The 26461-nt window shown below is 39.0% G+C and overlaps 1 protein-coding gene across 1 annotated transcript; it reads right to left on the bottom strand.

Annotated features, from left to right (window-relative positions):
- On the bottom strand, window positions 1-26455 carry LOC5510863 (probable ATP-dependent RNA helicase DDX27). Its single transcript, XM_048721029.1, has 22 exons — window positions 26298-26455; window positions 26050-26202; window positions 15829-15885; window positions 15596-15695; window positions 13906-13973; window positions 13540-13632; window positions 11873-11978; window positions 9851-9963; window positions 9352-9412; window positions 8016-8266; window positions 7602-7743; window positions 6959-7095; window positions 6659-6757; window positions 6261-6343; window positions 5930-6024; window positions 3637-3722; window positions 2417-2534; window positions 1651-1733; window positions 1297-1417; window positions 1030-1120; window positions 876-935; window positions 1-796 (listed from the first exon to the last, which is right to left on the bottom strand). The coding sequence occupies exons 1-22, from the start codon at window positions 26388-26390 to the stop codon at window positions 781-783; spliced, it is 2226 nt and encodes a 741-aa protein (XP_048576986.1). The 5' UTR covers window positions 26391-26455; the 3' UTR covers window positions 1-780.
- Window positions 26456-26461: the final 6 nt, after the last annotated feature.

Genomic DNA, 26461 nt, shown 5'->3' with positions numbered 1-26461 from the left:
TTTGACACCGCCAAGGTTTTTTTTTTTAACTCTACGGAACTCGCGGTCAACGGTCTAAAGAGTAAAATACATACATTCACTTTTCATCAATTACGGTGAAGACCGATAATATTATTGTCAACACGAACACTTAAAAGTGCAAGAGAAATGCTGTAACAACTCAAGCGAGGTTATTTACGTTTCGTTTTGCAACTTTTAGGCGACATTAGATGACATTTTTAGTATGTAATTTCGGTGCTTCCAAAGTTAGAAGCTTCTAAAAATAGCATGCTCAATTTTGCCGCGTGACTTATGTCACGCACATTAGTCATGGCTTAGCCTTCTTTAGCCTTATTTGATCTTCCTTTTACAATCCGGTAAACTGTTTTACCCGAGACTTTGAACTTTTGCATTATATTTGTTAGATTTGTGCTTGTATACTCCTAGAAACGTAATGTAATCTCGCGTAAAGTCATCTACACGACCTTCGGAAACCATTTCGATAAGAAATTTTAAGCGTGAGCATGAAAACTTCACTCTCATTACTTATTCCATGTAACGAGATGTGCACGCTGAGCTAATACCATCTCAAAGGACTCTCTCTGGTCAATTTATCGACATATAAAGAAAAACTTCAGTCAACAATAAATACCTATATTTGCCCTTATTGGCCAAAGACATAATCTAATAGGACACGCTTCTGAATATTTTGTAAGATTTGTAAGATTATTTAAGTCTATTTATTTAGATTCTTGTGATCACTGTTACTTATAAAATATTCATCCAAGAACGCCTTGTTTGTCATCTTCTCTTGAACCTAGAAAAGGCAAATAGCACAAATGAGATTAAGCAAGAAAAGCTGTTTACCCAAAGATCTGAAAATTTGCAGAACTCACTTTTTCTTGGACTTGAATCTTCCAGGTTTCTTTATCTTCTGTTTTGGTTCAGGTCCATCGCTAAAAAATTGAGAGAAATTATACAATATGACATTTAAAAAAATAATACATAATAATAACATAATAATGAAGATTTGTATCTCCTGCTTCTTACCCTTTTCTGAATTGCTTCAGAGCCTTTTTGCTGGTGTCTGTCAACTCTTTGTCGAATGCCATCAACCTGCTTTCCTTGCCTTTTGACCGTCCTTTATCAAAAAATAAAGACAGGGTATCATTACACAAGTAAACTCTCCACAAAGGCAGGGTAAGATTAAATAAGTTCACTCTCCGAGAAGGCAGGGTAAGATTACATAACTTCACTCTCCACAAAGACAGGGTAAGTTTACCATTATCACTATCACTGCCATTATCACTATGTTACCTTTGGGAAGGGAGTCTTGTGGGTCAGTAGGTGGGAAAGCATACAGCTTTTTCTTTTTCCTCGATCTCTTGGCCTCCCTTTTGAAGTAATCCATCTCTTTCTTTGCTTTTTTCTCTTCCTCCTTCAATAACAAATTGAACAAGGTCCAATGTTACTAGTAAACAAAGCTTAACATTGATCTACTGTATCCATTTAATATACCAAACTACAATTCCACAACCTGCAGTTTTTTGTAACTCTACTTATGTTACATTACATGCTGTTCAATTATCACGATTATGTTGGTTGCTGTATCACAATGCTGTACCCAACATTCATTCACATCTGAAATCAGGAAAAAAATCATTAACTTACAGACAATTTGATTTCCCTATTTACAGCCCTGACTTCTTTTGTTGGTCTCTTCTTTGCAGGAACAATACCAGTCTCTTCGTTTGCTAAATAGTGAGCATAACATTTTAACAACATAAGTACTGTTGTAGGGAAACTTTTTTAAACAAACAAACAAACAAACAAACAAACAAACAAACAAACAAACAAACAAAGGAACCTTTGCAAGCAACACCAAATGAGAGAAGAAAAGCCAAGACCTGTTGGGGTACAAATCATTAATGGAATCCCTGCACTCTGATTGGGCAAAGGGTTTTCAAATAAGGGTCTTGCTTCACGCTATCACTTTTGCAACCCATTTCTCATGCCCCCCTCCCCCCAAAAAAATACAAATTTGGAACAAATGTATTTAGGGGAGTGGGCTGATGTATCTAAAATAGGAGAATCCAACATACATCTATCATGAAAATACATATACATACACACTAATCAGGAAAAGAAGTAAAATTCTTGATTGGGATAGACCTGAATTTCTTCAAGTAGATAAAGCATCAAATTGCATCGCCAGTCGTCTCACCTCCCCAGTTAGAGGATATTATAAAAAATGTACTACAGTATATGTCATAGTATGGAAACTGGGGATGAAGGGGAGAAAGGAGACCACCTGTTTCGCTCACAAAAGAAAAAAGAAAAGCTCCAGGTGGGTTCTAGCAATGTTGTGCCCTAGTTGCTTTTTTTCTTTTCTGCATAAAATGTTAATGCCTGATGTATTTGGATATTTAAGTGCTACCTTTTCTCTTGAGTTCCTCTTTGTCTTGAAACCAAACACGTGCAGGACGAGAGAAAATCTCTTTCTCATGTTCAAGCATGTTACGTGCTTTGTTCACTTCCATCTCAGATATACGCATCTAAAGAACAAGTGATTGTAATAAATGAGTACCTTTTCAGTGATTTATTCATCCTTGATGGCTTCAGTAACAATGAAAAATTTAACTAAACCTTTCAATCCTGGGTACACTACCAGTTAAGTTAAGCTACCGCTGACCCAAGACAGTATGCCTTGAAGTTTCCAACAATGCACGCAGTGTTTTAACTGTCTAGCGATGGCACTACTACATACAGCCTGTTGCTTACAACAGTTTTGTTTGTAATTTGCTTAAAAATTACAGCTTTTTCACATCTGGAGAGTGCCTTAGGGCGTCATGAAGTCTATTTGGGCATAATAATTGCTGTGCTTATGGATGTTTGCATGCTGAGGTTGATTCGATAGGATAATTCCTTGTTCGGGTTTTAACGAGCGAGAATGGAATTATGTAGTGAATGGCCTCATGTGGAACATCTTTTGCTATTCAAAAATTGTTTTCTGGCTTATTTTGGGTTCCTTGGACCTGGAAATGTTGTGTTTGGCTTTAGGGCAAAGAGAATTATAAAAAAAAAACTGTTATGATAATAGGGGGGGAGTTTGCCCGCCTCTCTGTGAAGATGTTTTCAAGACTCACATGATGCAGTGCAGGCATGCAATATAGCCTAAAGATGGCGACTCGCTTCTAATGGAGGTCTTAGCATTGATTATTGTGGCTGATGGCTGTAAAATGGGACCTGACGGAGCGCAATAGAGGTATCTATTTGTGACTTGATCTGTGTTTGCTTGCCTTTATTTGCAGTAAGGCATTTTTTTGGTAAGAAATATTTCTGAGTTTAAGCATTTGTTTAAGAATTGGTAAGAAATCAAGGTTGATATTTTGACAATGGAATCAATTCTATTACATTACTTAGATGCGCTTTTAAATGTCGTCTATGCCTTGGATGAATCCATGGTGATGTTTAGTTTGCATTTGTTGAGCCTATATTTTATGGACGTCTGGGGCGTTGAAGTAATGGAAGTGCTAGATTTAGACCTTTTGCTTAACTAGTCCATCATAAATTCACTGTTTTGCTTATTTTTTCTTAAATGACAAATTAATATATATTTTCGCAAAACACTAGCCATAAACCAAATTACGTACACACCTCCTTTTCTTCTTCCTCTTGTTTGAGGATGTCTTTTATGTCTTGTTCCAGGGCCTCTATCTTGCCACTGTATTTCTCAATTATTTCTGGAAGCACCAACAAAAAACAATTATACCATTAAATCACAAATCAGTTCAGCTGATTTCAGTTGCGAATCAGTATAAAATAGCCCATAGGGGGCTGAGTTCAAGATCATGTTCATAGTGTATTAGTGTATGATTTTTCCACAGTCATTGAGAACCAATAACGTTTCTTGTATGTTTGTAAAGGTCAACGTTTAGGGCACAGAAAAAAATTGTCAATCTTGATACAGTTGCTAATAGTCATGCTACATACCCCCCCTCCACTGTAATCTTGATACAGTTGCTAAAAGTCATGCTACATACCCCCCCTCCACTGTAATCTCGATACAGTTGCTAATAGTCATGCTACATACCCCCCCTCCACTGTAATCTTGATACAGTTGCTAATAGTCATGCTACATACCCCCCCCTCCACTGTAATCTTGATACAGTTGCTAATAGTCATGCTACATACCCCCCCCTCCACTGTAATCTTGATACAGTTGCTAATAGTCATGCTACATACCCCCCCCTCCACTGTAATCTTGATACAGTTGCTAATAGTCATGCTACATACCCCCCTCCACTGTTGCCCACATATACTTTTATGATTAGAGTTACTGTAGCCACCATATCATAGCTGTCAATCCAACTTGTGAAATCGGTGAAATACAGTAAAAAAAAAAAGACCCTAGAGAGCCAATGCGAGTGAATACAGAGAATGTTTTGTGGGAACATTCTCACAAAAAATAGGCTTTTGATAAGGTCCAAAATCTTGTGACACCTGCCTAATGCGGGTGACTTGACAGCCACACAGAAAAAAATTGGTGGATCATCTCAAGACCTCCTGCATACTGTATCATTTAAATGTTAGATTACATGGATTACCTCAAGACCTCCTACATACTGTATCATGTAAATGTTAGATTACATGGATTACCTCAAGACCTCCTACATATTGTGACATGTAAATGTTAGATTACCTGGATTACCTCAAGACCTCCTACATACTGTATCATTTAAATGTTAGATTACATGGATTACCTCAAGACTTCCTACATTCTGTATCATGTAAATGTTAGATTATCTGGATTACCTCAAGACCTCCTACATACTGTATCATGTAAATGTTTGATTACCTGGATTACCCCAAGACCTCCTACATATTGTGACATGTAAATGTTAGATTACCTGGATTACCTCAAGACCTCCTACATACTGTATCAAGTAAATGTTTGATTACCTGGATTACCTCAAGACATCCTACATACTGCATCATGTAAATGTTTGATTACCTGGATTACCTCAAGACCTCCTTCATACTGTATCATGTAAATGTTAGTTTACCTGAATTACCTCAAGACCTCCTTCATACTGTATCATGTAAATGTTAGATAACCTGGATTACCTCAAGACATCCTTCATACTGTATCATGTAAATGTTAGTTTACCTGGATTACCTCAAGACATCCTTCATACTGTATCATGTAAATGTTAGATTACCTGGATTACCTCAAGACCTCCTACATACTGTATCATGTAAATGTTAGATTATCTGGATTACCTCAAGACCTCCTACATATTGTGACATGTAAATGTTAGATTACCTGGATTACCTCAAGACCTCCTACATACTGTATCATGTAAATGTTAGATAACCTGGATTACCTCAATACCTCCTTCATACTGTATCATGTAAATGTTAGATAACCTGGATTACCTCAAGACCTCCTTCATACTGTATCATGTAAATGTTAGATTACCTGGATTACCTCAAGACCTCCTTCATACTGTATCATGTAAATGTTAGATTATCTGGATTACCTCAAGACCTCCTACATACTGTATCATGTAAATGTTTGATTACCTGGATTACCCCAAGACCTCCTACATATTGTGACATGTAAATGTTAGATTACCTGGATTACCTCAAGACCTCCTACATACTGTATCAAGTAAATGTTTGATTACCTGGATTACCTCAAGACCTCCTACATACCGTATCATGTAAATGTTAGATAACCTGGATTACCTCAATACCTCCTTCATACTGTATCATGTAAATGTTAGATAACCTGGATTACCTCAAGACCTCCTTCATACTGTATCATGTAAATGTTAGATTACCTGGATTACCTCAAGACCTCCTTCATACTGTATCATGTAAATGTTAGATTACCTGGATTACTTCAAGACCTCCTTCATACTGTATCATATAAATATTAGGTTACCTGGGGGGACAATTCTGCTTTTTACTGCTGTTCTTGCATTCTTTACAACCTCTTTCAAGGCCTTCCTTTCCTTTTCACCAACAAGAGTCACTGACCTGAAACAGAACAAGAAACCAGTATGTAATCCCTTCAAATGCCGAAACCAGACATGCCCACTGTCCACATGGTATCAATCTACTATTGTAGACTGGAATACTACTTAAGCTTTTCGCTTAATTAATTCTGACCATAGACATGTCAGCATTTATCAATAAAGACCTCCAACAATAAATGAAGTTAGGGTTCATTATAGAGTTCTAATTAAATTTAAAAAATCAGCAACAGTAAGCACCTTCCACTTTTGCCGGCTCTTGCAGTCCGACCAACCCTGTGAACGTACTGTTTGACATCAGATGGCATGCTGTAATTTATAACCTACAGGGGGAAAATAGACAAGGATAAGTCAAATTGTCTTTGTGGCTGTGCAACAATTACAGTTTCTCTTCCAGTTGCCTCGTACAGTATAGCTAGAGAATGGTACATTTTACTAAATTTTATATACTTATCTGGTCACATGCCAAATTCTGACCAAGAAAAAAAACACATTTTCAAAAAAAGCAATTTCAGGTCAAATAGTTTGCTCTGCACAATCCATATCATCCTCACTTACTGTTTTGACGCCAGTTACATCAAGACTCATCCTCACTTACTGTTTTGTAGCCAGTTATATAAAGACTCATCCTCACTTACTGTTTTGACGCCAGTTATATCAAGACCTCGGGCAGCAAGATCAGTGGCCACCAAGATGTCAACCTCTCCATTTTTGAATTTTTGCAATGCCTCTAATCTCTAAAGAAAAAGGAAAAACATGAATATTTTCTGTTTTCATGTTCTTGTATGTCTCCACAATGTAAGAAAAAGGTAGGGCAAGGATCTTTTTTTGAGAATCTATCAAAATTTAGATAAAGTATTTACTGTTGGACATGAAGAGACATATTAGGCGTATCAGGAAACATCTTTATGTGGTCTTTATATGTAGAATAGGATCACCTGAAGTTGAGTTAGGTTCCCATGCAATTCATCAGCATTAAGGCCCATGAGGCCTAGCACAATGCGTAACTTGTGGGCCATCCATTTCGTCTGAAGGAACACTAGGCAATGATCACTGAAGGTCCTTGAACACAACGCTGATAGACATGACAACAGTGAATGAGACAATGCTGATAGATATGATGACAGTGAATAAGATAACGATGAACAGTGAATGAGACAATGCTGAACAGTGTATGAGACAAAGCTGAACAGTAAATGAAATAACGCTGAGCAGTGAATGAGACAACGCTGAACAGTGAATGAGACAATGATGAACAGTGAATGAGACAACGCTTAAAAGTGAATGATACAACGCTGAACAGTGAATGAGTAAACGCTGAACAGAGACAATGCTGATAGATACTGTATTATAACAGTGAATGAGACAACACTGATAAATATGATAACAGTGAATATGAATGCAAAAGAATTTGTATTTTTTTCCTGTGAGCTTGGGTATGTCCCTTGGTTACACTGTCAGCCTGTCACTGAAATCTTGATAAGTGACGTAAAAGAGTGTTTGCTTCAAGTAACAGATGATTAATTAGGGAAGCTTTTACCACCTTTTTGCTGGGATACCATAAAGATTAAATGTAAATACCTGCAACAATAGCTAGGCGGTCCTCCTCTCTATTTGGCCTGATTCTGATAAATTCTTGTCGCAGGTTGTAGGCCACATCTGTGTTGCTGTCAACAAAGAGCCTGACAGGTTGGTTGAGAGAAAGCGTTACAAGCTCTTCAACCTAGAGGGATAGAAAAGTTTAACAATTGGTCCTCAAATCTGTACATCTTTTGAATCTATTCATGCTTGCTAAATGTCTTGTGTGATGCTGGCTAAATGGGCAATGCACAAGCAATATGAATGTTTTGATCTTTTTCAGACATTGAGAAATGTTGTATGTAGAAACCATTCAAGAGGTGTGTTCTGTTGGTCGCTCTAAAACACAAATGTGCGGCAGACACTAACAGTACTTTTCTCTTCTGGAGGGTTTTGTAATTAATTCCTTAATCTAACCTCATCTGTCATTGTAGCTGAAAACAACATGGTTTGTCTCCCACGTGGAGAGAGCTTAATGATCTCGTTCATCTGGTCCCTAAAGTGCTCATCAAGCATTCGATCCGCCTCATCAAGCACCAGGATCTCAATAGACTGAAGGCCAAAGGACATGGTGTTGTGTAGATGGTCTACCAGGCGACCAGGTGTGGCTATCACAATGTCTGGATTCTTGCGAAGGGCTGCTTCTTGGCTTTTGAGATCCAGACCACCTAGCAGAAAATATCACATAGTTTTAGTAATTTTGGTAACTTGTTGATAACTTGTGCAGTTGCTGGGTTGTGATGGTGGTTAGGGAGATGTGGTTGTGAAAATGTTGATGATGCTGCTGGTGATTTTGATGATGGTGGAAATGGTGGTGGTAATGATGGTGGAGGATGGTGGAGAATGGTGGTGATGGGGATGTTGTTGTTGGTGGTGACGGAGATGTTGGTGGTGATTGTGAGATGGTAATGGAGATGTTGGTGGTGGTTGTGAGAATGGTAATGGAGATGTTGGTGTTGGTTGTGAGAATGGTAATGGAGATGTTGGGGGTTGTGAGAATGGCAATGGAGATGTTGGTGGTGGTTTTGAGAATGGTAAAGGAGATGTTGGTGGTGGTTGTGAGAATGGTAATGGGGATGTTGGTGTTGGTGGTGGTTGTGAGAATGGTAATGGAGATGTTGGTGGTGGTTGTGAGAATGGTAATGGGGATGTTGGTGTTGGTGGTGATTGTGAGATGGTAATGGAGATGTTGGTGGTGGTTGTGAGAATGGTAATGGAGATGTTGGTATTGGTGGTGGTTGTGAGAATGGTAATGGGGATGTTGGTGTTGGTGGTGGTTGTGAGAATGGTAATGGAAATGTTGGTGGTGGTTGTGAGAATGGTAATGGGGATATTGGTGTTGGCGGTGGTTGTGAGAATGGTAATGAAGATGTTGGTGGTTGTTGTGAGAATGATAATGGAGATGTTGGTATTGGTGGTTGTTGTGAAAATGGTAATGGAGATGTTGGTATTGGTGGTTGTTGTGAGAATGGTAATGGAGATGTTGGTATTGGTGGTGGTTGTGAGAATGGTAATGGAGATGTTGGTATTGGTGGTGGTTGTGAGAATGGTAATGGGGATATTGGTGTTGGTGGTGGTTGTGAGAATGGTAATGAAGATGTTGGTGGTGGTTGAGAGAATGGTAATGGAGATGTTGGTGTTGATGGTGGTTGAGAGAATGGTAACGGAAATGTTGGTAATGATATACATATGGCACATTAACACTATAAAACTGTTGGTCAACAACAAAAAGAGCAAATATGTAATGGCCAACCTGCTGCCAGACAAACTTGGATATTTGTGTACTTGGATAAATTATTTGTTACTGAGTGGATCTGCAAAAAAATAACAATTACCAAACAGATAGTAAGTATGACTCAAAAACAAAGCAGAGGGTTTTAACAGACACCTGGCATTAATGAGTTATCATTATTTGTCTGAGGGAAAGGAGATCTATTGTGGCCACTTAAAACAGTTGCTGATAATCTATTTTCTTTAATAATATCTACCAGCAAATCCCGGCTATTGTAAGTTCTTTACGGGTATGGTACGCTTGATACCTAACAAGTTCTACAGTGTATCTGTATGGCTAGCTCTATACCTATATGACAAGCTTGATAGCTAACAAGTTCTATATCTGCATGGCCAGCTCTATACCTATATGACAAGCTTGATCGCTAACAAGTTCTATACCTGTATGACAAGGTCTATACATGTATGGAAAGCTCTATACCTGTATAGCAAGTTTGATAACTGTATGGCAAGCTCTATACCTGTATGGCAAGCTCTCTTGTTGGGGTGATCACCAGCACTCTTATAGCAGGGCTTTGTGTTGGGCGATACAGAAGTCTCTCTAATATAGGTAGCATGAATGCTGCTGTTTTTCCTGTTTAATATGATGTCAATAACATATTATTATATATAGATGTGCAATCACAATGCAGTAGTTATAAGTACTAACACACATCTGACATATGTAATATGCTTCTGACATATGTAACATGCTTATGACATGTGTAACATGCTTATGACATGTGTAACATGCTTATGACATGTGTAACATGCTTATGACATGTGTAACATGCTTATGACATGTGTAACATGCTTATGACATGTGTAACACGCTTATGACATATGTAACATGCTTATGATATATGTAACATGCTTATGACATATGTAACATGCTTCTGACATGTGTAACATGCTTCTGACATGTGTAACATGCTTATGATATCTGTAACATGCTTCTGACATGTGTAACATGCTTATGACATGTGTAACATGCTTATGACATGTGTAACATGCTTATGACATGTGTAACACGCTTATGACATATGTAACATGCTTATGATATATGTAACATGCTTATGACATATGTAACATGCTTCTGACATGTGTAACATGCTTCTGACATGTGTAACATGCTTCTGACATGTGTAACATGCTTCTGACATATGTAACATGCTTCTGACATATGTAACATGCTTCTGACATGTAACATGCTTATGACATATGTAACATGCTTCTGACATGTGTAACATGCTTATGACATGCGAAACATGCTTATGACATGTGTAACACGCTTATGACATATGTAACATGCTTCTAACATATGTAACATGCTTCTAACATATGTAACATGCTTCTGACATATGTAACATGCTTCTGACATATGTAACATGCTTATGACATGTGTAACATGCTTATGACATGTGTAACATGCTTATGACATGTGTAACATGCTTATGACATGTGTAACATGCTTCTGACATATGTAACATGCTTATGACATATGTAACATGCTTATGACCTGTGTAACATGCTTATGACATGTGTAACATGCTTATGACATATGTAACATGCTTATGACATGTAACACGCTTCTGACATATGTAACACGCTTCTGACATATGTAACATGCTTATGACATATGTAACATGCTTATGACATATGTAACATGCTTATGACATATGTAACATGCTTATGATATATGTAACATGCTTATGACATGTGTAACATGCTTATGACATATGTAACATGCTTATGATATCTGTAACATGCTTCTGACATGTGTAACATGCTTATGACATGTGTAACATGCTTATGACATGTGTAACATGCTTATGACATGTGTAACATGCTTATGACATATGTAACATGCTTATGATATCTGTAACATGCTTCTGACATGTGTAACATGCTTATGACATGTGTAACATGCTTATGACATGTGTAACATGCTTATGACATGTGTAACACGCTTATGACATATGTAACATGCTTATGATATATGTAACATGCTTATGACATATGTAACATGCTTATGACATATGTAACATGCTTCTGACATGTGTAACATGCTTCTGACATGTGTAACATGCTTCTGACATGTGTAACATGCTTCTGACATATGTAACATGCTTCTGACATATGTAACATGCTTCTGACATGTAACATGCTTATGACATGTGTAACATGCTTATGATATATGTAACATGCTTATGACATATGTAACATGCTTATGATATATGTAACATGCTTATGACATATGTAATATGCTTATGATATATGTAACATGCTTATGACATATGTAACATGCTTCTAACATATGTAACATGCTTCTAACATATGTAACATGCTTCTGACATATGTAACATGCTTCTGACATGTAACATGCTTCTGACATGTGTAACATGCTTATGATATATGTAACATGCTTATGACATATGTAACATGCTTATGATATATGTAACATGCTTAACTAACATAACATGTTCACGATAGGTTGTACTTACCAGTGCCTGTTGCAGCACATGCGCAAACATCTTTTCCCATCAGCGCAACAGGAATTGTTGATGCCTGAATTGGTGTTGGATGCAGAAAACCTAGCTCATTTACAGCCTGGATAGAACAATAACAGTACAGAACCTGAGTTATAGTACAGTATGTAACTTAAATACAAAAACAGTAAAGCACTGTTAAGAGTTATAGTACAGTATGTAACTTAAATACAAAACAGTAAAGCACTGTTAAGAGTTATAGTACAGTATGTAACTTAAATACAAAAACAGTAAAGCACTGTTAAGAGTTATAGTACAGTATGTAACTTAAATACAAAACTGTAAAGCACTGTTAAGAGTTATAGTACAGTATGTAACTTAAATACAAAACAGTAAAGCACTGTTAAGAGTTATAGTACAGTATGTAACTTAAATACAAAAACAGTAAAGCACTGTTAAGAGTTATAGTACAGTATGTAACTTAAATACAAAACAGTAAAGCACTGTTAAGAGTTATAGTACAGTATGTAACTTAAATACAAAAACAGTAAAGCACTGTTAAGAGTTATAGTACAGTATGTAACTTAAATACAAAAACAGTAAAGCACTGTTAAGAGTTATAGTACAGTATGTAACTTAAATACAAAAACACTAAAGCACTGTTAAGAGTTATAGTACAGTATGTAACTTAAATACAAAAACAGTAAAGCACTGTTAAGAGTTATAGTACAGTATGTAACTTAAATACAAAAACAGTAAAGCACTGTCATGAGTTATAGTACAGTATGTAACTTAAATACAAAAACACTAAAGCACTGTTAAGAGTTATAGTACAGTATGTAACTTAAATACGAAAACAGTAAAGCACTGTTAAGAGTTATAGTACAGTATGTAACTTAAATACAAAAACAGTAAAGCACTGTCATGAGTTATAGTACAGTATGTAACTTAAATACAAAAACAGTAAAGCACTGTTAAGAGTTATAGTAAAGTATGTAACTTAAATACAAAACAGTAAAGCACTGTTAAGAGTTATAGTACAGTATGTAACTTAAATACAAAACAGTAAAGCACTGTTAAGAGTTATAGTACAGTATGTAACTTAAATACAAAACAGTAAAGCACTGTTAAGAGTTATAGTACAGTATGTAACTTAAATACAAAACAGTAAAGCACTGTTAAGAGTTATAGTACAGTATGTAACTTAAATACAAAAACAGTAAAGCACTGTTAAGAGTTATAGTACAGTATGTAACTTAAATACAAAAACAGTAAAGCACTGTTAAGAGTTATAGTACAGTATGTAACTTAAATAGAAAACAGTAAAGCACTGTTAAGAGTTATAGTACAGTATGTAACTTAAATACAAAACAGTAAAGCACTGTTAAGAGTTATAGTACAGAATGTAACTTAAATACAAAAACACAAAAGCACTGTTAAGAGTTATAGTACAGTATGTAACTTAAATAGAAAACAGTAAAGCACTGTTAAGAGTTATAGTACAGTATGTAACTTAAATACAAAACAGTAAAGCACTGTTAAGAGTTATAGTACAGAATGTAACTTAAATACAAAAACACAAAAGCACTGTTAAGAGTTATAGTACAGAATGTAACCTGCACACAATTAACTTAGAGATAAAATAACTATGGTAAATTCACAATTATTGCAAACTAACAGACCTTTAACAAAGGTCTTGATAAATTCATGCTGGTGAAACTCTGGTGATGGACTTGAGGAGGCGGGTCTTGGAAGAAATTCTTCTTTTCTTTTAACTGTTGAACAAATAAAATAACTTGTGCATAGAGCAGCAGACTGCAAATTGTACTGTGCTGTTTGATAACAATTATATTCCATATTATATATTGTTTAGAAAAAAAAATATTGGTGAATTTCACAAGGATTAAAGTAAATTATTTCTACTAAATCTTTAAATTTCTTGCATGCTTATTGGCCAATTTTTTGTTGGAGGCCACTGTAGTGAGATGATCACACTATAACACCGTGGTGCCAGCTACTGAGCAGCCAGTTTATCATAAAGTTGTTACCCGATCTTCAGCTTCTTCATCTAAGCTGTCATAGGCATTAAGGACTTCATCTGAGGGCCTCGCCTCATCTGCAAATTAAAGAAGAAAAAACAGGATAAAATACCAAAAGATTTGCAATAACAAATATATACCACAATTGGCATGAAAACCAACAAATTTCATGGAAAATTGAAACTGTTTCAACAAAATGGGTCAATAATACAGTGATGACTGAAATTAGTGCAACATTTTCTGTGGTGACCGTGTCCAAGATTTTTCCATAAAAAAGGGTTCTGCCACGGTCGGCCGCGTTGACCGCGGTAACATTGTATTTATACAGCTGCGGCCGTAAATCCACAGTTAAGTACCACGTTACGTAAGAGCTGAATCTACATAAGGAGTGATTTGATTTACAGTATATCAAGAGAAGTGGGTTTGATGTTCAGTTGGACGCCACGTGTGAGACACAGCAAACTTTACTGAACTGAATGATTTGAACTTCAATCACCACCACAGAACAGCTGAAATGTGTAAGCAGACATTTCTGAATTGTGACCCAAGCTAGAAAGACTTCAAGAATATAAATAGTTAGCAATAAAACGTTTTCTAAGTATTTGTGTTTCATGAAACTAAAAAAGCCTTCAAATAATTTAAGAAATCATTTTGGATTAACCATTTCTTTAAATGTGGATCAGAATTTGTTTCACTGTGTTTTAAAAACTGACCCATAGTATTATCTCTTGGTAAACTCTTGATTTGAAGGCCTCAACGTTTTGAGGATCACTGTCTTCCTAATAAATGTACAGTTACACATTTTTGCTTAACAAAAGGTGTTGTTTGCCCCCATGACTTGCTTTTGATTTGCAAGCCTAGGCTTTGCTATTCAAATTTAATGCACAACTTCACAAAGTGCTGTGTTCCATGCATACACACTAAAGCGCAATTCAACAACAAATGGACTTTTTACCACTCGTGTGTTTAGTGATTATTTTTGGTATTCAAACACTCCTTCCAGAAAAGTCTTTCCGAACTTTGTTAATTTACAACAGCAAATGAATCCCAGCAAAGACAAGTGTTGGACTTTTCACACATTCACTTAGCGATCAAAGTTTCTTCATGAAAACAGTCTTCCCTATATATTTTTAGTCTTTACATACATACAAAGAACAAAGAAATGGATTTCTCAAGAAAGTTTTGATCAACATTTCACACATTCATGTGTTTGGCGATTTATTTTTATCATTCGGACATTCCTTCGTGAAAATAATATTTCCAGACTTGCCCAAAGGCAAGTTGTCTGATTTTTTTCACATTCGCGTGTAAAGCAAACATTTAGCGATCAAAAGTTTCTTCACGAAAACAGTCTTTCAAGTATATTTTTATAGTCTTTACATACATAGAGAGAAATGGATTCCTCAATATATGTAGTTTCATCTGACTAAGTGAAGAGCATAGAGCAAGAGCAATGTCATGGGGATTGTGTGTATTTTTTATAGTTGTTTGTATAGTTTTTGATGAGGTTAGAGCAGCCGAGAAGTGTGAATGTGGTTACCATGATTCTTCACTGAGGTTACCATAGTCAAAATTCAGTCGTCACTGTGTGCGCAAGCCTCCAATTATCAAATGACCTAAACCATTTGGACCTTAGCTTTAAAAAAAAGATATCCCTGTAATACTGACAAATTGGAAAGTGTCTCTCCCTTACACTTACCAATATCATTGTCTTTGCTTTCAACCTGTTGTTCTTCGTCATTTGAATTTTCCTTCTCTTCAACTTTTTCTCCATTTTTTAATAATTTCTTTTTCTGTTTCTATAAAAAAGATGCATAGAGGTTTTTAATAAAAAAATAGTTTCTTATAATTGTATATTACCTATAAATTCTTAATTCTTGCTACAGCCAGAGAAGCACATAAAAAAGCTTGAATAAAAGTTACAGTATTTACCTTTCTGTCTTCTCTTTTCTTTGATATTTTGTCCTGGATAGATATCATTGGTACTTTCTAAAAAAAAAAAATCAAATCAAAAACACTTTTTTTGCCTACCAACATGTCTTGAAGTCTGTTGTGTCGGCATTTATGACAATTTTGTTTGTACAGATATGTTGTTGTGGGAAGTACAAAAGAACTACTATGGACCGATAGTGCTATCTTCAGTGACATTACTTGACATTACAAACTACAGTTCTAGTTTAAAGGGCGCATTAATGTCATATAAAATTTTATACATTGTTAATTCAGCATCTAAAGCCATTGTTTGTTCTGGAAACACAAACTATACAGCATCAAGACCAAGCTGAAACTGTACAACAGCAACATGAAGGCTGCCCTACTTTATGATCTGGGGGCTGGCAAGTTGTAAATGCGGACATGATTAGATCAGTACCTTTCAAAATGGGCGCTTATGGAAGATACTAGAGAATTACTTGGGATACCTGTGGAAGGACTGAGACTAGCTCGGTCAAACCCTGTTTGTAGTTGTCCATCATTCCGTTTGTTATGCACTTTATTAAAGCATATTAAAGCAAGGAAATAGATGGACTATGATGGACAACTAGACACCCAAGGAAGACATCAAGCTACTTCTTAGGAAGAAAATCAAGCCATTCCACAAAGAAAACTGGCAAAGAACAGCAAAAAACAAGGACAATTCGTAACGGCGGCCATCTTGGATTTTCCACAGCCGCCATTTTGGACCCTGCCAAGACCTCAAACGAGTTCCACACACCCAACAAAGCAAAATAACGTTCCTCAAACACCCCTACAGCCATGCCAAATTACAAATGCCCTTTTCCATCATGTGAATACGAGACCGATGATGTTACAGACGAGCTGGCAGCTGTTCTCATCACAGTACACTCCAAAGGCTCTCACACTACTCCTGAAGCCCAGGCCAACTACAGTTCCACCAAAGTCGAGAAGGTCCGACGACCAACGATAACAACTGCAGGGACAAGTGAAGAGTGGTCTTACTTCACAACCAGATGGCTAGACTATGTTGAGGCCACACATATCAAGGGCAAAGAAAAAGTTATCCAACTTCTTGAATGCTGTGACGAGCAGCTAAGAAAAGACCTTACCCGCAACGCCGGTGGTTCCCTTACAAGCAAATCTCCTGAAGAGGTCCTTGAGGCAATAGAGAAGCTGGCTGTCAGAGAAGAAAATGCTATGGTAGCAAGAGTGCAGCTACACAACATGAGGCAGGACAGAAATGAGGCCATAAGAAGCTTTTGTGGCCGCCTCCGCCAACCTGTGCAACGTGACAAGCGAAGACCACACCCTCAATGGCATTTCCCTAGACCACCATCTATATAATAACATGAACGACTGCTGGATCCGATGCGCCTCCCAGCCACAGCCATTCATCCCTCTCAAGATATCCATCCATCCTCATGACTATGTGGCCTCAGGATACAGGCCGGTCACTCACACACCCAAGTCAATCGAGCTACCCGCAATGGCAGCTTGAGCCTCATTCGCCGAGAGCAGCTACAAGAATGGCTTCTGAACCATTACAAGTCAGGCACTTTCAACACGTGCAAACACCAGCAGCTCCCTCTCATGGGCAGTGTCCCAATGCGACTCATGGTTAACCCTGATGCAGAGCCAGTGGCCCACCATACCCCCATCCCTGTGCCACTTCATTGGCAAGAGGAAGTAAAAGCTGGTCTGGATCAAGACGTCGCCCTAGGCGTCCTGGAGCCCGTGCCAGTGGGAGAACCAGTTACATGGTGCCATCGCATGGTTGTGTGTCCAAAGAAGAATGGGAAACCACACCGAACAGTCGACTTTCAGTCCCTCAACCTACATGCTACACGCGAGACCCATCACACACAGAGCCCATTCCATCAAGCTCGCTCCATGCCCCACAACAAGAAGAAGACCGTATTTGACTGCTGGAATGGATACCACAGCGTCCCTCTGCATGAAGATGACCGCCACCTCACCACCTTTATCACCCCCTGGGGACGGTATCGCTACAACACGGCCTCCAAGGATACATCGCATCAGGTGATGGCTGCTCCCGAAGGTTTGACAAGATTGTATCCGACATCCCAGACAAAATCAAATGCATTGATGACACGTTGTGGGCAGACGACATAAGCAGCAGCTTCCACCACTGGCTTGACATCTGCGGGCAACATATGTAGCATAACCCTCAACCCCTCCAAGTTTGTCTTCGTTTGCAGGGTTCGAGATCACAAATGACAGCATGCACCCATGCACGAAGTATCTCGATGCGATCCGCCACTTCCCTACACCTGCGCTCCTGGTTTGGTCTGATCAACCAAGTGTCTTATGCCTTCGCAGCAACAGAACGCATGCTCCCATTCCGCAAGTCACTGAAACCTGGGATCCAATTCTTGTGGAATGACGAACTCAACCAGCTCTTTGAAGAATCCACATCAGTGATCATCAGCGAGATCGAAGATGGCGTGCACATCTTTGACAAATCAAAGCCTGGCCACAGACTGGTCCAAGACTGGCATTGGGAACTGGCTCCTCCAAAAGCACTGTCAGTGTCCCTCTACAGAGCCCTTCTGTTGCCGCAGCGGCTGGAAGGTGACACTCGTTGGCAGCCGCTCCACACATTCAGCCGAGTCACGCTACACCCCTATTGAAGGTGAAGCATTAGCAGTCACGGACACACTCGACAAGGCACGTTTCTTTGTCCTTGGATGCAAGAACTTAATCATTGCAGTTGACCACAAGCCTCTGCTAAAGGTATTCGGGGATAGATCCCTAGACGAAATCTCCAATGGTCGACTAAGAAACCTCAAGGAGAAGACACTTAGATACAAGTTCAGTATGGTACACATCCCCGGTGCACGACACAAAGCTGCAGACGCTATCTCGAGGCGCCCAACCGGACCCACAGACCCTCACTCAGCATGCCTACCTGGGCACCCCTTCCTGGCAAGCATCCGCACCAAAGAACAGCCACAAGATTCATGCTCCTACAGCATCGATGACGGGCTAGTATCATCAGCCTCATCTATCCTCAACACAATGGCAGTCACTTGGGAACGTGTCAAGCTAGAGACAACCAGCGACCCAGACTTACAGACTCTGACCAGCATCATTGAATCAGGATTCCCAGAGTTCCAGCATGAGCTCCCACCTGCCCTTCAGGAATACCACAGGTTCCACCAGCACCCCCATACCATCGATAGTGTCATCCTCTACAAAGATCGTATTGTGGTACCCACCTCTCTCAGAGATGCGATATTGTCAACGCTACATTCTGCCCACCAAGGGGTCACATCAATGACAGCCAGAGAAGAGTCAGCCATCTTCTGGCCAGGCATCACACCTGCCATCACAGCACTACGTGAACGGTGCTCCCACTGCAACCGAATGACTCCTTCACAGCCAAGTGCCCCACCGTACCCATCAACACTACCAGCATACCTGTTCCAATGCATCTGTGCTGACTACTTCCACTACAAAGGGGTCAACTACCTTGTAGCAGTAGACAGATATTCTAATTGGCCAATTGTTGAAAGAGCAAGGGATGGTTCTGCTGGGCTTATTGAATGCCTCAGACGTACCTTTGCAACATATGGTGTCCCCGATGAATGCGCAACCGATGAAGGACCACAGTTCACTGCACAATCAACACAACAGTTCCTGAAAGATTGGGGAGTCCATCACCGCCTATCCTCAGTTGCATTCCCACACTCCAACTGCAGGGCGGAGATCGGGGTGAAAACCGTCAAACGACTGATCACCAATAACACAGACCCACATGGGGACCTGAACACCAATGAATTCCAGAAGGCAATTCTACAGTACCGAAACACCCCCTACCCGAACACGAAGTTGTCTCCTGCTCAGTGTGTCTTCGGTAGACCCATAAAGGATTTCATCCCCATACTGCCTGGGCACTATCTCCCCCATCCAACCTGGCACAAAACCCTCGCGTTGAGAGAAGAAGCCCTACGAAACCGACACATGCAAGCATCAGAGAGGTGGGCTGAGCATACCAAAAGGCTCCCTCCCCTGGTAGTTGGAAACCATGTCAGAATCCAGAACCAGACCGGACCACACCCCACACGATGGGACAAGACAGGAATTGTCGTAGAAGTGAGACAGTTTGACCAATATGTGGTACGAGTTGACGGATCAGGAAGAATCACCATCAGAAACCGCAAATTCCTAAGAAAATACACACCAGTTCAGGCAGCACCACCATGGCGCCTACTAAGCGACGATTTCAAATTCCTCAGCAAACCTTCACCCATTATGCCACCCAAGCCAAGTCTTGAAGCCCTGATGCCCTGGTCTACAAGTGTTCCCCCAGCAGGTCAGACCAAAGTTGGCAGGGAAGATCGCACTATGCCACCTGAGCCACCATCAAACCCTGAAACAGCGTACTTACAACCAGAGAGTCCCACACAGCTACCTGTTGAGGCTGAAGCAAGTCCAGCAATACGTCCTTCAGAGAAGAAGCTCCCACTGGCCTTGAGAAGGCTCAGGGACCATAACAACAAAGGCCTACTAAAACAATGACTTTAAATCTAAGGAACGAAAGAACATTCATGTTTATAACCCAGTTGTTTTGTTATATTTTATATCAGTCTTTACTGCTCCTCCACAAGTAGTTATACCACAGGAACACTTAAAGACTTGGGGGGGGATAGAGAATTACTTGGGATACCTGTGGAAGGTCTGGGACTAGCTCGGTCAAATCCCGTTTGTAGTTGTCCATCATTCCGTTTGTTATGCACTTTATTAAAGCATATTAAAGCAAGGAAATAGATGGACTCTCATCTAGATACTCTGCCTCATAAGATAACCTCAACTACAATCAAAGGCTCTGTGAGCCAACTCGTGAATGCAATTTTTTTCTAGTTATTTTCTTGTGTGCATAAAAGAAAGAACACATCCAAGATGCTGAGAGTACACAAAAATGTCCTTACACCTTTTTTTTCTTTTTGATGTCATGACACACCGAGATCAGTATAATTATTAAATATTTATCATTATTGTTATAATAAAAAAAAAGAAAAAAAATGCTGTCAGTGGGAATTTAACCTGGGTCCCTGCAGCCCAAGACAAGTATCCGCACCACTAGACTAACGTGGAATTACTGAATCAAGCAGTAACTAAATTAGTTTTAATGCTATTGGTATTGTACCGTTCGAAAAGTTTTTGCTAGCATGTCAAATTTCAGCATATTCTTTCCGGAATCAAATTAAAATACCCGCAATAATTGATCACGCTACTGTCATACAATGTGTTTTATGCATGTCAAAATTCTAGAAAGGCGCAAAATCGTTATTCGATGAATGAGCGAGGGCCATGTGTTTGTACGAGTTTTGTTTGATATTTAGTTTAGCTGATTGGGAAGAATTAATTAATTTGAGGAAATCTATCCTCTTCTATTTTGTCCTTCTAACAGAGGCTTTTTTTTTATTACCCTGCAAACAGAGACCCTGCTTAACAGAGGCTTTTCCATTGTGTTTCTCGGACTTAAAAATCGCAGTTTTGGCTATTCACTTTTTGAGCACAAATTCAAGCAAACAACACGAAAACCCAGAGACGCGAATCAGCAAGTTCTAAAACAAAGAGAATTAAAAGCTTTGCTAGCATTTTACTTGTTTTGTTTGCAAACTAACAGCTTCGAACTGAACCATAGTAGACTGACGTCAGTGATGAAGGCGCATGCGCACGCTCAACCCACATGGAAGACGTTCCTGAAAAAAACTAGCTTATATATACTTTACGGTCATACTCAAGAATGACCGTAGCGGTCACAGGCCGATGACATAGCCCTTTTATAGTACTAGGCTTTAACCGGAAGTATATATATGATTTAAGGATTGCTGTGTTGCTCAAGCACAGAAAGACCACAAAAAGTTTACGGATGATCGATCCGACAATCGAGTGACACAGAAGTTCATCCAATAACTTGTAAATGCTTTGCTAGCATTCACGAGTTAAAAACTGGTTCAAACAACATGACAGAAGAAATAAAATGCCGCCCCCTAAAATTTCTTGGCCACATACTCAGGATGGGACAAGAAGGAATTTCCCTTATTACCTGGGCTTTCTGTGGAATGCCCGAGTTATAAATTTGGATTTTTTGGTTGTTTGTTTTTTTCTTCCTGCCAGATCGCGCTGTCTTTGTCGAACTCCCATCAAAAACACAAACCACTGCCTATACCATTGCTTTTTCTTAGTACGCCTGTCTACGAGTTTGAGCTTCCATATCCTCCAAACAGTCGAGCTCCCATCAAAAACACAAACCACCGCCTATACCATTGCTTTTTCTAAGTACGCCTGTCTTTGAGTTTGAGCCTCCAAAAGTAAAAAAAAAGGTAAATAAAGTTTTTATCTTGGAATTCAGCTATTTATTTATACCAAACACCTGATATGTGGATAATTTTTTCAGTTGCCAAAATCATTGAGTTTCCAAAAGGGGGGAAATTGACACAATACGTGACATGCATTGGAGCAAGTGGCTGTAAAATTGAAATAAAAGTAGAACCGGAAAAGATAAGAAACCTGTTTGACTGTGTATCTATGGCATATAATATCAGCATCCTTACTTCAATTGTTTAGTTAAACGGTTTTAAAAAGTTAGTTTATTTTTGCTTAGAAAACTCGCTTGTCTTATCTTGTGTTAGACTTTGCGTTTAGAAAGCAAACTCTTAGGTTTTTAGTTTATTTGATGGATGTGATGACATAACTATAACTCCTAACTATGTATTTCAAATACAGGTGATTGACTACCATAATAACCATATTGTAAATTAGAAATGATCATGTGATAGTTTATTTTTTCTATGTGATTTCCTTATAAGTGTACATATTCCTTTTTCAACTGAAACTATTTTGGTGGTTTACATATCCCAGTAACCCCATGGAATACAGTTTACCTTATCAGAGGGGCTTATTTATCACCAATACACTATCTTTGTTCTCTTTACTTCACATTGGCTAGTGTTTTTTTTTTGTACAAGTTTATGGAAACCACTGTAAAAATTAAAGATAGCAGATAGATAGCATTGGGAAATATTAAGAAAAGTACCGTACCAAAACCGAAAAGTGACATTTCTTCTGGTTTCGGCAATGTTTATACAAACATCGTTTTGAATGCTCAACGAAGCGCCATGTTGTTTGCCTGAGCATGTTGCTCGTTGATCTCAAGTCACGTCTGTTATCAAAAGTCAGTCAAATAAGTAAGTTTATTGTAGGCTAAAAATCATCTACAGCCTTTTATTTACAATCATTAGGTGCCAGAGAGCGTTCTTTCACTGAGATTCTTAATGACCACTATCTATCACAAATGAACCATTTTCCAACACGGGGTGATAAAATACTTGACTTGGTTATTACTAATGCCTCCGATCAAGTATGTGTGAATGAGGTATTGTCTCCTAATGAAGCAGGAGTGTTTTCCGATCATGGTGTGGTCTGTTTTGAGTTCTCTGCGTTTGTTAAAGCACCGTCCAAATTCCACCGTTCAGTCTACAACTATACAAAAGCCGATTTTGATGGCTTGCGCGCCTCTCTCAGTGCATTAGAATTGACAATGAGCTCTAACGAAAACAGCGATATTGACACGGACTGGCAAAATTGGAAAGATCTATTTTTGGCTGCCGTAGCAGATCACGTTCCATCCAAAAAGCTTAGGGGTCGCAATCCAGTACCTTGGATGAATGGAACTATTCTCGACCTAATTAAGAAGAAAGAAACGACTCGAAGGCGTCTAAAAAAGACCCCTGCTAAAGCGTCTCTGAGGGAAAAATTCAAAGCACTGCGGGAAAGTCGTGAAAACTTTTTCCAGTCTCTCGAACGGGACTATAAAAACAACACCAAACGCTTTTGGTCTGTTCTAAAACAGAAATCCAAATCACGTGGGCTCCCATCTCACGTCTCTATGGCAACCGTAAATCCACCCACTGGTTCCCAGGACCCCACGCCACTAAGAACCACAGCTGATGATCCGGAAGCAATTGCAAATTTATTTAATAAATACTTTGCTTCAGTGTTTTTAAAAGATTCTCTTCAAGACCTAAACACTGACCCGGAACATTGTGCACTCCCTGTACCCGAGCTATCTAATATTTCATTCGATATAAATGATATATTATCGGTTATCAGGGGGCTGGACGCCAGTAAAGCTTCTGGACCAGATAACATCCCCGTCAGATTACTAAAAGAGACCGCGGCTGTGATTGCTCCCTCTCTTTGTCAGATTTTCAATAAGTCTATCAAGCTTGGCAAATTTCCTTCTGAATGGAAAATTGCTCATATCGTTCCTGTTTACAAGAAAGACTCTGCTCAACAAGTTGAAAATTACAGACCGATATCACTCTTGTCTGTTGTGTCGAAAATTATGGAACGTTGTGTATTTAATAAGATAAGAGAGAGGGTGCACTGCCTCATCCAGAGGTGTCAACATGGGTTTATTGCAGGCCGCTCTTGTGTCACCCAGCTGGTGGAAGTCCTTGACACTATTGGCTCTCACTTAGACAATGGGAACCAAATTGATGTTGTATACCTTGATATGTCAAAGGCTTTCGATAGAGTAAGCCACCGTATGCTAACACGGAAACTAGTCCAATATGGTTTTGGCGGAAATCTGTTGAAGTGGTTTACATCATATATCACCAATCGGAGCCAACGCGTAGCTATTCCAGGGGGGGTCTCAACATGTCAACCTGTGACTTCCGGCGTCCCGCAAGGGTCAATTCTCGGTCCTATACTGTTCGTCCTCTTCGCAAATGACTTGCCAGATTCAGTTTGCTCATGCAGTGTTGCGACATTTGCAGACGACACTAAGGTCTTTAATGTTATCAACTCGGCGGACGACACGGATGTGTTACAATCTGACCTGAACAGTCTAAATGGCTGGGCGGCATCGACAGGCATGACATTTAATCAAACAAAGAGCAAAGTCATGCGGGTTTCGCGAAAGCGTAAACCAGTTCTCAAAACATATTCGCTTGGCGGTTTGCCTTTAGCCTGCACTGAGACGGAGAAGGATCTCGGCGTCTGGATGTCAGACGACCTCTCTTGGACTAAGCAAGTTGACGAGGCATGTAGTAAGGCCAACAGGACGCTGGGGTTCGTTAGAAGACACTCAAGATCCATAAAGAAAACCAACATAAGAAGATCGATGTATCTCGCCCTAGTACGTCCTCACCTAGGATACGCAACACAACTGTGGGCACCGCAGACAAAGGACCTGATTAGACGAGTTGAAAGAATCCAAAGACGAGCTAGCAAGTACATGTTAGGACTCCCATTTAGATGCAGCCAAACATACAAAGAAAGACTTATTCAACTTAAATTATTGCCACTATCGTATTGGCACGAATATTTGGACATGTCATACTTTTATAAAATCATAAATGGGCTTGTCAATATTAATCCATCAATTGTTCCCAAAGTTCGCTCAGTCCGTCCTACGAGATCATCTACAAACTCAAGCGCACCACAATTCTTCGCTCGCAAATGCAAAACTTCTGCTTTTCAAAAATCATATTTAAACCGTTGTACAAGAATATGGAACACTCTCACTAATTTGTTAAATAGTTCTAGCTACTCTGACCATGCTTCTTTCAAGCGCGCTTTATTAAATTACTACTTAAATGCTCTTTCGATAACTTACGATCCAGAGGATCCGCGCTCATGGAAATCTGTCTGCCTCACCTGCAATCGGGCCAGGGTGCTAACGCACCAAATTTCATGTTGTTTCTAATTTAGTTTTTGTGACCTTGTAACTTTTACACATTTTAAACTCGGGTCCGCCGTAATTGGCCTAGCTGTGGCGGATACCCTGCCCTTTCGTTATTGTATGTATTTATGTTCTGTTTCTCATGTATAACGTATTATGTATGTGTATTTTTTTTTCTCCGTGGGCAAAGTCAATTAAAGATTAAAGATTAAAGATTAAAGATTACTTGTACTATGTTTGGTGATTCGGCAATGTTTTGATCATTAGAGCCATTGACAGGGTTCTCGGCAAAATGTTGTTGTTTAGTCCGAACATGGATTACACTCTTCAATGATAATATCTGCTTTTATGGGCAGCGAGTGAGACGATCTTTATATGTTAAAATTTAGCGAAAAAAGAGCATTATTGTTTAGTTCTTTATTTCGGATAAGTAGTCTAAGTACATCAGTCTACAAGAACTTCGTGACAATGCCTACCGATTCTTCTTTCTTCTTTGCTGTCTTTATCGCAAGGTCAAGATCCCACGTTTTCTCGGCAAAGTCGTCATCATCAGCAAATTTAAATCCGTCTTCGAATAAGGCTGATTCCTTCTTTTTACTGGATTTCTGATCTTTTTTCTTCTTTCTCGACTACATTGACCACCAAAACAAACATAAGATTAGCGTGGGAATGTAAAACTTGAGAGTCTAAATAGCATTTAAGAATATTTATCACTAATATGTACCTCTTTGTCATCGTCACTGTCCTTCTCTTCGTCTAAAACATCGATTTCTTCGTCGGATTCTATAGTGCCAACAAACGGCAAAACAGCGGCCATCTTGAATTTCTTCCCCACGTGCAAGTGAGCCTGCGCTAAAAACAATGCGGTGTGTTTGATCGCGCATGTGC

This window comes from Nematostella vectensis, chromosome 13 (assembly GCF_932526225.1).
Source record: "Nematostella vectensis chromosome 13, jaNemVect1.1, whole genome shotgun sequence".
NCBI lineage: Eukaryota > Metazoa > Cnidaria > Anthozoa > Actiniaria > Edwardsiidae > Nematostella > Nematostella vectensis.
Note: the sequence above shows the minus strand (reverse complement) of the source record. Positions and strands in the feature narration are given on the sequence as shown.